The sequence below is a fragment of the Dama dama genome, chromosome 12, assembly GCF_033118175.1.
Source record: "Dama dama isolate Ldn47 chromosome 12, ASM3311817v1, whole genome shotgun sequence".
Taxonomy (NCBI): Eukaryota; Metazoa; Chordata; class Mammalia; order Artiodactyla; family Cervidae; genus Dama; species Dama dama.
Window position 1 is genome coordinate 72,794,107 of NC_083692.1, and position 13,382 is coordinate 72,807,488.

At 41.5% G+C, this 13,382-nt stretch overlaps 1 protein-coding gene across 1 annotated transcript in view; it reads left to right on the forward strand.

Moving 5' to 3' along the window:
- The window catches only part of RYR3 (ryanodine receptor 3), a 379,117-nt gene that overhangs the window by 215,488 nt on the left and 150,247 nt on the right, over nt 1-13,382 (forward strand). Inside the window, exon 37 of the mRNA XM_061158246.1 lies at nt 799-936. Within this exon, the coding sequence (XP_061014229.1) occupies nt 799-936 (138 nt within the window). The remainder of the gene's footprint in view (nt 1-798; nt 937-13,382) is intronic.

Consider the following 13,382-nt stretch of genomic DNA (forward strand, 5'->3'; position numbering starts at 1 on the left):
GATAAAAGCTTTATCCAAGACAAGGCTGCTCACGGTTCCTTGGTTAGAAGTTCATGGGGGGTTGTAAAGTTAGTTTCTATTAAAATTATAATGTTAATTGTCCAAGAAATGATTCTTTCCAGACTATTTGGATCAGAAAAGATACAGGACATCATCCTGGAATAATACATGACTGAAACTCCTGTCTACAAGAAATGTTGCTGAGATCTAAGAGAGGGGACTGGGTCTCTGAAGAAAGAAAGAAAAGAACAGATCTTTATATAAACCTCACCCAATTTATCTCAAGTTAGATAGCTGGGACACTCTTCCAAGTTGAACCAAGATTCTGATCACCTTTGCTTTTTAGCTTCTGCAATGATATGAGTATGACCATGTCTGCCCTTAAGGATTCTGAACCAGCCATTTCTACTTTGATATGTATCTGCTGGTTTTAAGTGGCCATCAGCAATTGTGCTGCTTGGACATGAGTAGATTGAGAGCTATATGGATAAGAGATGACTTTTTCATTTGAAGTAACAGGTTGTTAACTGTTTCTTTCTAGATACTCTGGAGCCCATTTGGGGTATGGGTTAGAAAAAATTAGGTCTTGAGATTGAAATTACTTTATGCTTTTGTATACAAGAAATTATCATTTAAAAAGCTTGCCAAAAGACGTGATGTAGATAAATATTTATAGGAGGCTGCCAATAGTATATTTAGAAAGTTCCAATGGATGGAAAGCAGTGTTTCTAGTTCTTTCAGTTATCTGGTGGCTTTGTGTACTGTTTGAGGTTGTCCCTCTTTCTGTGGCTTGCTCAGGGGTTCCCCTGGAAGAAGAGGAAGTGGAGGAAGAAGATACCTCTTGGACTGGAAAATTCTGTGCGTTGGTGCAGAGAATCAAAGGCCCTCCCAAGCCAGAGAAGGAGCAACCAACGGAGGAAGAGGAGAGGTACCCTAGTAAGTTCCCATGCCTTTTGATCATGGTGCTCCCAACCCAGGACTCTTCTAAGGTGTAATGAAAGTGAAAGTGTTAGTCACTCAGTCGTGTCACCCTTTTGTGACCCCATGGACTGTAGCCTGCCATGGGATTCTCCAGGCAAGAATACTGGAGTGGCTTGCCATTCCCTTCATCAGGGGTCTTCCTGACCCAGGGATCAGACTCGGGTCTCCTGAATTGCAGGGAGATTCTTTACTGTCTGAGCCACCAGGGAAGCCCCTAATTAAGGTAATGAACTTCCTAAACATATATTGTGGGGTGGAGAAGGGCTGCTTAGCTTCCAGGAAGCATCTGGGCATTCTGTTATAATTGGTGCTCTTAATGCTCTATATTTGGGGCTCTGCTTTCCTTCTGTCTTAAGGAGCTTACTTTCAGAGTCTTCTGAAAGGAATAGATTGCTTGGTGGGTCTGCTTTTGTCTGTCTACTTTTAAATGCCTGATACTTGTACACAGATTTCTGTTTTTCTTTCTTTTATGTTTTCATAGTCTTCCTCTTGTAACCCTCATTGTTCTTGTCATTTTTTTTTTGTGGTTCCTTTGCATTCAAAATCGCCCCATACAGTCTGAGCTACCAGGGAAGCCCCTTAGCAATCAAAGGGAATAGGTTGTGAGGTTTGGAGCAGGGGAGTTTGTATTCACTTGGGGGCTATGATTTTCTTAATACAACACCCTAGAGGACTTGGACCTTCTATCTTTCAACTTTTCTGAACCTTGTTCAAATCATTTCTCTAATTCTTATAGTACAGATAATTCCTACCACTGAAACCATTTCCATGTTGAAACAAGATAATTGTTTGTAGTGCAAGACAGTTTACTATCTATAAACTATTTATACTTCAAGAGGAAGATTGTCTTCATATTATACTCAGTCTGCTCCATACTATGAAATTATGCAAGTATTTCACTTGTCTAAAGAAGAGGGAATTTCCCAGGTTTAATGTAATTGCCTTTTATCTTACTCCCTGTTCCTATCCATCTTAGAACATGCTTTCAAATTATAGACTAGAGCAATAGACTGTCAAGATATGATCAGTTTTTCTGAAAACACTACTTTGGGGTTTATACATCTTATTGCCCTTTCTATTGACCTTCCATCTTTGTCAGACTATCTCTGAAGGGAAAAAATTGTCCCCATTTATCAGCAGAAGTGGTGAAGCCTCAAAAGAGTGTCAGGGGTACTTGGCAGCAGTTGCACTGGCAACCCTTGATCGGTCCTATTTCTCACCATGGAGGAGGGGAGGTCTTTGGTGAGAACATGCCAGCATGATTCAAAGGTTCAGAAAAGTGAGTTTAGAGTTCTTTTGTGGTCACTGCCAAAGCAGAACTAAAAATAGACTGAACTGACCCACATTACCTGCAGAGTCTGTTTTTAAAATGGATGCTTCTTTCTAAGACAATATGTCACGACCAGGGGTCCTCCAAGGCAACCACTTCATGTTAGGTAAATAGAGTCAGATTAGCCCACCTGATTCTGAAGTCTCCCTAACTCTAAGAATGGTTTTCAAGCTCTAAGGACTACAGTGTTTAGCATTTGCTACCCCGGGGTTCAAGCAGAAAGATTATGTTTTATCTGTTCTGGCAGGACGTGCAGAACCACCTGAAAGGCCACTCCAGCGTGAGACTCCATGGTTCACCCCACACTTCTTCCCTTCCACAAGCAGAATTATGAGAGGTTCAGACTTTGTGTCATAAGTCTCCTATCCTGCAGTCCCAGAAACAGAATAGAAGGTGGCCAAACACGTCTGGTTGTCAGCATATGGGTTCCCTGCCAGGTGTTCCAGGGACACAAAACTCCTCACTCAGGGCCGACTTTTTAAGAGAAAATCTTGGAGATGGTTTTACTGCCGTACTCCCCCCAAGATTGTTTTTCACGTGATTGAGTGGAAATGATGGTTCTGAATACATACCCAGTTGCCATAAAAGATTCCAATCCTTTAAAATACTGGTAACATCACCCATGTTATTGCTTATGATTTCTCTTACCCTTGGATTTGATAAAATATTAAAAGTTTAGATGATGAAAATAGCATGCTATGGTGAACTGACAATTTCCAAAATACTTCATATGTGTTAGTTTACTGGTATTAGTTTTTGTCACTCTACCATTGTGTAGTTGATGAACATAAGACTCAGAAGAGCTAAAGGACACTTATTCTTTCCACCGTTACCTGGTACTAGAAGAATTTCCACTGAGTCATGTGAGTGTATGGCAAAAACCACCACAATATTGTAAAGTAATTAGCCTCCAATTAAAATTAAAAAAAAAAAAAAAAAAGAATTTCTGAGTGACTTGATGTCAACAGCCCAAGGTAACCAAGATGAGTAAAGCTATGACTTGATTGAGGTTTTCCACACTTCCAAGGTTTCCACTCTTCCAAACTTGACAAGGTTTTCCACCCTTTTTCCATCATCCCATGAAGCTTGCCATAGAATTTATCAGCATATATATTAATATGTTGAGCCCCCAACCTACATATTACATAGAGAATGCCTCTTGAAACCATCATCTTTTTATCTTGCTTATTGTATCTGTGAGGTAACTCATTCCTGTGACTCACTGTTATGTGTAGGAATCTGAACCCCACAGAGGTCAGAATTTTAACATCAAAAAATTGACTTAGCCAAAGATCTGGACTCAGGGTTTTCAGTGTAGGTGGTGTAATTTCTCCTCTATGAGCAGTTGGTGTTGGCCAGATAACCTGCAGGGGAACCTCAACATTTAGGAAAGAGGAAGAACAGTGTCCTGAAACCCATAAGAATCCTGCTAGCTGGTTCAATGTTAAAGGGATTTGCCCAAAGTAATTCTAACACATATAGAAGTTGCTACAATCCTATCAAAAAATTATATGATAATGAAGAGGTTAAGAAGCATAGTATCAGCCCACCATACAAAGTAACTTTTTTTTTTAATATCCCAATCCACCAAGTTGTCCAGAAAATCTTTTGCCTGTTAGTTGGAGGCCAGTGCTGCTCAGAAGCACACTACAATTTAAGTAGAGTTTCCTTGAATTTAAATTTGTAACCACTGAGTTTTTTCCTCCAGAAAAGGCCAACCAGCTCTTTCTGCTAACTTCTAAAATTAAAAAAAATAAAAGTCACTTGTCACTTCACAACTCAACGTCAGTGCCTTCCTGACCTCTGTCATTCCCTGAGTGCTTTCCCCATGGCGGGTTTTCACACTATCTTCTCTTCTGCAAAGAAAACTGCTGCCTATATCAGCTCTCACCCAGTCACTAAATAACCTGAGGCCCAAGCCCCAGATTCTCCGCCGCCTACATGCTGCAGCCTGTTCTCATACTGAGGAGGGAAAACAGTCTACTCTTCACCCCCAAAATAAATCCTGGGGCCCAACACAGATACACACAAAGTAAGATAATTTAGCAGTAGGTGTATCTGTGGTTCAGGCAGTGTTTCTAAGCCCCCTTAGATTCTCTCCTATCAGCTTCTCCCTAATACGTCCACACACAGACACATCCTCCAGGAAGTCTTTTTTTCCACCTCATGCTCATCTCCCTGCCCCTGCCACGTTGTCACAAAATTTCCAACAGGGCATGTGTCATCCAGGGCATAAGACAAACTTCTAACATTGCCATGTGTCTAACAGGGCAATGTAGGGAAAGTCATGCCACCTTAGGCAAAGTATTTTTTACTGGGACTTAATACAGAGACCACATCTTACTCGTTTCTACATTCACCTCATCAGCACAAATCTTTTCAACCTCTAATGCGTGTTAATCATTTGAGACTCACAAAGATGAAGAAAATGTGGCCCTTACAGACAAAGGAAGAAATGGGTGTGGACAGCCAAACTCCATATAGCATGCGGTCGGGTGTGCTCTAAAAGTACAGATAAGGGACAGCAGGTGGCCAAAGGAGGGGAGTGAAAACTCCATAAAGATTATAAATTGGTAGATGTTAAGAGGGAAAAGTATTTTTGATGAAAGGAGCTACTTCAACAAAGCCCAGAGGCTAAAAAACAAAAATCATATTCCAAGAGTGGCAGTGAATTGAGACTGGCTGAATTGTAAAAGGAATAGAATGAGGAAGTGTAGGAAAGGCAGGGTGTGTTAGAGCAGCGTGTCCTGAAAACTCCAGTGATTCACAGTCTCAGAGTGTGACATGTTATTGTTACCATGTATTTTATACTACTTGCCCTTACAGCTGCCAGGAGGGAGGGGCTGACATTTGCATGGTATACACACTGTGTCCTGAGTGTTGTCCTGGCACTTCTTTGAGTATTACCTCATTTAATTCTCACAACAAAAATATGCAGTCAACAATGTTATTCCTATTTTACAATTGAAGAAACTGATGTAAAGATAACTTTCCAGAGTCACACGGGGGGTGGCATAAAAATTCAAATCTTTGTTTATCCCACAGCAAACAACCAGATATAGTGGCAGCCAGGTCCCTATTTTGTACGCTAGGCAGCTAAGCCTGAGAGGAGCGAAGTAATGTGGACAAGGTTCTTGCAACAAGTAAAAAATAGGCCAAGATGAGAATCACGCTCCATATCCAGGGCCCCTGATCTTTGAGAACTGTGCAGGGATATTGTGGGGCTGGGGGGAGAGGGCAGGGGAGGATGGAGAAGCTCAGAGATCAAGGATGCATGGCCAGGAGCTTGCCTCAGCATCAGTTTATTCCCCACACCGAATAGACCTAGACACTAAAATAAAAGCAATTTGATTACCTTCCCAACAGGGTAAAGACAGAGACCTCAGGTCCCTGAGTCTTTTGCTGTCCCATCTGTGTCACATCCAGGATTTTCAGGGGTTTCCCTCCCTAGCACATCAGCAAACATCATCTGTTCTCTCTGTGCTCTCTTCCCCATTGTCATCATCAGTCATTTAATCGCCTGAATGTTTTCGAGAAAGTGATTATGAGGTTAGTTGACTGATTTCAAAAACAAGAGGCTAATTATCTCCATATGATGGATGAGACCCCAGGAGGCTGCAGAGATGGGCTGGCAGAAGTGCAGTCTCATGGATGCTTTGTGAGGCTGCCTCTGATGGGAAGGGGTGTCCGGCCAGCTGGGGAAATGGTCCTGGGGGTGATGCAGTTGTTTCACAAGTGGGGAGGCTCTAGCCAAGGTAGAAAACCACTGAGAGAGGGAAGTGGATTTAGCAGAAATAGTCAACCGCCAGGAGACTATCCACGCATGACCAGCCCTGAGAGCCAAGGTCAAGGGCAGCCAGACCAGGGGGACTGGGCGTTTTGTGAAGTCCAATTGTGCAGAGACGGGGGAGGCTCATCTCTTGTACAGCCCTCACTCCCATGCTGCCTCAGTCTATAGACCATCTATAGACAGGAACCTTGATTTGTTTATTAAATTGTAGCGCTTCTTTGCCTAAATAAAAAATAAAGTGAGGATTAGTCGAACAACAGCCATCCGTGTGGGGGAAACTTAGTTCCTACCACATCTGTCTTTTCTGTTCTTACCTGATAATCTGGAGAGTTAAGTGATGATTCAGGTACCACATTTAGCACAGAGTCAGACTCACAAGAAGTTCTTAGCAAATATTGGCTACTACTGTTGTGATGAGAAATAGAGTGTTCTATCTAGCAAGCTGCCTGAATTTTTACCCTTATTTCCCAGACAGGGAAGCCAAAAGAGAAGGAAACAAGTGCGCATGTCTAAAAATTAAGTACAGAGCTGAGATGAAGGAGAGCTGGGTGCTTTCTTAGATGTTCAGCTGCTTGCCGTGGAGCCCGGGGGAGCGGGGGGTTGCCCATCACATTCCTCTGGGGTCTGACCGCCAGTGCCTGTTCACTGGGCCCTGATGACACAACATGAACAGAGCAGTTCTTTCTTATCAGTGAGGAACAATGTCCAGTTGTCTTTGCAGGCTTTGCCTTTCAGGTTTTCAGAGCCTTGCAGCCTTGCTCTCAGTGATCTCTATAGAATCCTTGTTCTACAGAAATGAGGCAAAAGCGGTAACGAGTGCACAGCCCAAGCCAGAGAGGCACCAGGAAAGCTCAGAGGAACTGTTGTTTAGTTATTAAGTTGCATCTCTTTTGAGATCCCATGGACTGTAGGTTCCACTGTCCATGGGATTTCCCAGGCAGGAATACTGGGGTGGGTTGCCATTTCCTTCTCCAGGGGATCTTCCTGACCCAGGGATCTGCAATGGCAGGCAAATTCTTTACTGATGAGCCACCTGGGGAGTTCCAGAGATATTAGCATGATGAATTTGACAGATCTCCTTGGAATGTATGGATTTAGCTTTCTCCCTGACCTTCTCTGCTAAGAAGTCGTAGGTATTTGGTCACTTTATAACACAGACCAGACTTCCAGCCCAGAGGAAGTTCTGGAGCATGGAGCACAGAGGGCATGACACTCTCCCTAGTAAATCTTCCCAACTAAATCTAGTGGGTGTTATTGTGGCATCTGACCCCGACACAGGAAGGGCTCTTTCTCCACCAGCAATCAGGACAAGTCATCAGAAAGGCCATCAAGTTGCCACAGCTCATCTCAATGTAAGTGATTAGCGATGTGCGGTGATGCTTTGATAATGGCCACTTCTTCACCAGGGTCAGTAACCACTGGCATTTAAAGATTTTATTTCCTCAGTCTCAGATTTTACTATTAGCAAGTGCAAGCTGGGTAACATCGTGATAAGGCTGGTTGGCATTAAAATTCAGTGGTAAAATTCTCAGTGCTTATCAGTTTAACCCAATGAAGACACAGTTGTTCATTTCACTATTTTAATAAATTAGAACAACCCTTTCAAGAACTCAATGGGTCAGATAGACACAGAATTGTAGAATATTGAGCCACAAGTGACTTGACTTCATACAAGTGAGCAGAACCTCAGAGAGATAAAGCATCTTGACCAAGGTCACACAGGCAGAGCAGGAACAAAGTAGCCAGCACTCTTGTCGCTAGACGACACATTCATTCATTTTCTTAAACGTGAATTTTATATTGTTCACTTCATTTTATTGGTGAAGAATCTGAGCCTCTGGGAAAGTGACTAATCTGCCCAGCTCAGAGTCAGTTATAAAAAGAGCTAAAGCTTTATAATTTTCAGGATTTATTTCTGAATCCATTTTGGAGTTTATGAAGAGAGCATCTAAGCAGTATAATATAAAATTTAAAGCATTAATAAAGATAACTATTTTTCTGAATTTTATGAAGCTGTTGAGAGTAAGCGGCACTAAGACGGTAACATAGATGGGTTTAGATTCCAGCAGGCAAGGTTTGAATCCCAGCTCTGTCATTTACTGCTTATGATATTAAGCAGATTTCTGAAACTTTTCTGTTTTAGTTTTCTTGTCTGTAAAAAGAGAATAATAATAGTTCCTATCTCACAGGGTAGGAGAAGGGAATATGAGAATTCAGTAAATTAAGTATTCAGTGAATTCAGTAATTCAGTAAATTCAGAATTCAGTACCAGTATGTTCTGGTACTTAGAAGTTGGTATACCTTTCAGCTCCTAAAGTGAATATAAAAGGTATAGTTCATACATAAGAACTTCACTTCCATGTTTATCATTTCAGGTGCTTTCAGTAAAAAAAAAAAGAACAGAAAACCCAATTCAGATAGAGTAGCTGATAAAGGAATTTTATGACGGGTGTATCTGGAGGTGATGGCCCCAGTCCCTTTGTTGAATTAATTCCTTGGCTCTGCTCACCTCCACAGCCAACATGGTGACTGCATTTCTGGGCCTCATCCATGAACAACAGTGCTCAAGGGAATGGTGAGAAAGTTTCTTCTACTCTGGTATTCAAGGCAAGAATCCTGAGATCACTTTTGACTGGAGAACTTGATCAGGGGTCAACTGTTGAACCAATGAATGTGACCTAGAAAATAACATGTGCTAGTGACTTGGTCAACAGAGCCATCTTTGAAGTAGGGTTGGGCCCTTTCACAGAGGAACTTGGCCATGAGGTAGAGAGTCAGATATGTGTACAAAAACAGGGTTCTGTTAAAAAGGAAGAAGGGTCAAATAGATGCTGACTCAGTGGTCAGGAATACTCAATATGCCATGGTCATCACCTACAGCATCTTTCATTTACTCAGTGGGTAGTGTTGAGATGTATGCAGTTCTGCCCTTGATGTTCAGAAAGGGAGTAGAGGCCAAAAAGCTGAATTACAGGAACTAGAGAACGTGCTGTCTGTAATGTGTATACGGTATCTAAAGGGGCATAGTGGTTCTGTGGTAAGTACTTTCTGCGTTTAATGTCATTCACGCTTGACACAAACCCTGGGGCCAGATCCAGACAGTCTTCGCTTGTGTCAGCAACGCTGTCGTTTATTTACTCCAGTTGCCTCAGCAAAAACTTCGAAAACTAGCTCTCTCTCAGGTCGCATGTCTGTAGTGCTCGCTCACTGAAATGCTCCAGTCTGATTTGGACCTTCAGAAAAGGAGTCAAATATCCTCAACCCAGGACTTTCTATCCATGAGGCTATGTCAGTTTCCTGCACTGCTGTAACAAATTACCACAAATTTGGGGGCTTAAGGGCTTGCCTTGTGGCTCAGCTGGTAAAGAATTCACCTGCAGTGCAGGAGACCTGGGTTCAGTCCCTGGGTTGGGAAGATCCCCTGGAGAAGGGAAAGGCTACCCACTCCAGTATTCTGGCCTGGAGAATTCCATGGACTGTATAGTCCATGGGGTTGCAAAGAGTCAGACACGACTGAGTGACTTTCACTTTCACTTTTGGTGGCTTAAAACAGCACAAATTCACCACCACCCAAGTCTAGAGGTCATAAGTTTAAAATGAGTTAGTAGCATTACAGTTCTTCTGGGGAGAATCCATTTCTTGCCTTTCCCAACTTCGAAAGGCTGCCTGTATTTTTGACTAGTGGCCCTCCAGCAGAGGTACCAGTCCAGCCTCTTCTTCTGTCATCACAGGTCCTTCTCTGACTCCTAACCCTCCTGCCTCCCTCTTATAAGGACCCTTGTGATTACATTGAGCCCACCCAGATAACTTAGGATAGTCTTCCCATCTCAAGATCCTTAACGTAATGACATCTACAAAGCATCTTTGACATGTCAGGCAACATAGTCACAAGTTCTGAGAATTCAGAGCTGAACATCTTGGCGATGGGGTGGAGGGGCCTTATTCAGCCTACCACAGGGAGGAAGAAAGCAGAGGTCAAAATAAATACACTTATTCTTTCTACTTGAAATTGATCCTACCACCTGTTATGCCTCCAGAGCATTTACAGCATACCACAAGCTGACTTTTAATCACCTAGAATTTAAAAATAAGTCTACGTAACTTAGAGGCGCATAATTATTTTCTTTTCCCATTGTAAGTGTGAGCATTATAAATTGCTTTCTAAGTTTAAACTAAGTACAGTGCAGTTTTGTTGGCACCCTCTCCACAAAGTAATCAGAATACTTTTTCTTCCAAACCGACCCAGATTTAGGAGCACAGTCAAAGAAATGTCATACCAGCCTAGGCTTGGGAATCTGTAAGATGTTGGGATTTGCTTTGCTGTAGCCAACATCTGCTCTTTGATATTAAGCATGCACCTCATTGCTTGATGGCCAGTTGGACTGTGGTCTAAATTTAGGGATGAAAAGATTCTTTCCAGACCTCTGAAGCCTAAAAAATTTAAACCTGTACCTTGTGAATAAATGACCTTTCTCTTATTATAGTTGGCACTGCAAAGCTGGTAATTTGACCACTTAGAAAAGAGTTATACCAAGGATGATGGGTGATTCCCTAGAGAATTTTCTTGCAAGTTTCACAGAATAATGGACTTGAGATTCTGAGGTTCAATAGCTAGTTATAAAGTGACAAGTGGAAGGAAATAAGCAACCTACCAATAAATACTGGGCTCCCAAACTAATATATTAAACCTAGGTCTAATTCGAAGACACTCTAATCCTTTTTTCTTATTTGGCATGTCTGACTAGTCGAGAAATCGAGTAGTGAAGTAGCTGTTTTTCTTTTAGACTATCTTTCAGTCACCAAGTCTCCCTAAACAATACAGTGCCTTAGAAATATTTCCACTCTGAGTTAACCTGAGCAATCATTTAAAATGTGGCTTCTAGATCGTATACTTGATATAATTGCCTGAATGTGACTATCCCTAATTACACTAATTACAACAGTGGAGTGTGAGTCAGAAAGTTAATAATTTCATAAACGAAGCCATTTATAATCATCAAGGAAACCATGCGTATACATCTAGCTTCCCAAAGGCATTCTGCTTCATAGGAGCTGATTTTATTTCTCATCAGAAAAACAAGAGCTGGGTTCCATATCTTTCTTTCTTTTTCCTTTTTGAAAAAAAGCACTATAGCTTTTTTAAAATCCCATGAGCTATGGAAAACAGTGTGGAGAGTTCTTAAAAAACTGGAAATAGAACTGCCATATGACCCAGCAATCCCACTTCTGGGCATACACACTGAGGAAACCAGATCTGAAAGAGACACGTGCACCCCAATGTTCATCGCAGCACTGTTTATAATAGCCAGGACATGGAAGCAACCTAGATGCCCATCAGCAGATGAATGGATAAGGAAGCTGTGGTACATATACACCATGGAATATTACTCAGCCATTAAAAAGAATTCATTTGAACCAGTCCTAATGAGATGGATGAAGCTGGAGCCCATTATACAGAGTGAAGTAAGCCAGAAAGATAAAGAACATTACAGCATACTAACACATATATATGGAATTTAGAAAGATGGTAACGACAACCCTATATGCAAAACAGAAAAAGAGACACAGAAGTACAGAACAGACTTTTGAACTTTGTGGGAGAATGTGAGGGTGGGATATTTCAAAAGAACAGCATATATACTATCTATGGTGAAACAGATCACCAGCCCAGGTGGGATGCATGAGACAAGTGCTCGGGCCTGGTGCACTGGGAAGACCCAGAGGAATCGGGTGGAGAGGGAGGTGGGAGCGGGGATCGGGATTGGGAATACATGTAAATCCATGGCTGATTCATATCAATGTATGACAAAACCCACTGGGAAAAAAAAATAATAATAATAATAAAAAAATTAAAAAAATAAAAAATAAAATCCCATGAGCTGAACCATCCAGTGCACTTGACAAGGCCTTCTTGGAACAGGTAAATCGGTGGATAAAAATCCTACGATTGCAACCAAGACTGTGGAAGCAACTTCATCACGTGGTGGGGAGGTCCTAAGTGGAGCAGTTGGACGTCTGGGCACATGTGGGAGACAGTAAGAGGGGGCCAAACATCAAGGCAAATGGCAGATTGACCGCTTCACCTCACTTTTATGTTTTGCCTAGAGCCTCACCCCCTTCAGGAGGTGTGTTTTGTTTCTCTCTCTCTCTCTCTTTTTTTTTTTTTTGTAGTTTTAACAATTTGATCTTCAATTGATTAACAGTGTTATGTTAGTTTCAAGTGTACAGAAAACTAATTCAGTCATACATACACAAGTTTCTATTCTTTTCAGACTCTTATCCCATGTAAGTTTTTACAGAATATTGAGCAGAGTTCCCTGAGCTATACAGTAGGTGTTTGTTTGTTTTAAATGTAGCAGTGTATATACTTGTCAATCCAAAACAGGCTATCCCTTCCCTAACCCTTCCCCTCTGGTAACCCTAAGCTTATTCTCTAAGTACAGAAACAGACTCACAGACTTAGAGATGTTTTTCTTATGAACACCAAAGTGTTCTCAGTCATGAAAGGGCAGCATTTCCAAAGATGAACTTAGAAAAACAGCAGAAATGAAATCAGTATTTAGTTGCATCTGTCTCTGCTTAAGAAAGAGATTCAAGTATTCTTGAGAATCTTCTCCATTTGCTTTAAAAAAAAAAAAAATCTTCCAAAATTGTCAGCACTCTCCCACTGATATCAGAACAACAACAAAAAAAATAAGCATTTACTACATGAACTACTTGTATAAATTATCTTTTGAAAGGAAATGGTGTTGCAAACCATAGGAATGTGTTTCCTCTCAGATCATTTCATACCTTCCTTGGAAGATATATTCATGATAGAATTTTTTCTCCTTGCTTCTTTAATCTCCATGCAATATGCACCTACAGCTTCCCCTGTGGCTCAATGGCAAAGAATCCACCTGCCAAGCAGGAAAGACAGGTTCAATCCCTGGGTCAGGAAGATCCCCTGGAGAAAGGAATGGCTCCCCATTCCAGTATTCTTGCCTGGGAAATCCCATGGATAGAAGAGCCTGTCGGGCTATAAATCCTGGGGTCACAAGAGTCAGGCAGGACTTAGTGACTAAACAGCAGCAGCAATATGGACTTATTCTACAAATAGAAAGAACTTCAGATAAAGGACTCATCATTAAGGGGAAAAGTAAGAGAGGAAGATCTGATCATTTCTCTTTTCTGATTTCTTTTGGGCGTGTGTATTATAACAGAAGTTGTACCTTCTTATAAATGGTTTCGTTTCTAAATGTCCTGGGCAAATACAGTTTTACCCATTATTTTACACTTTAT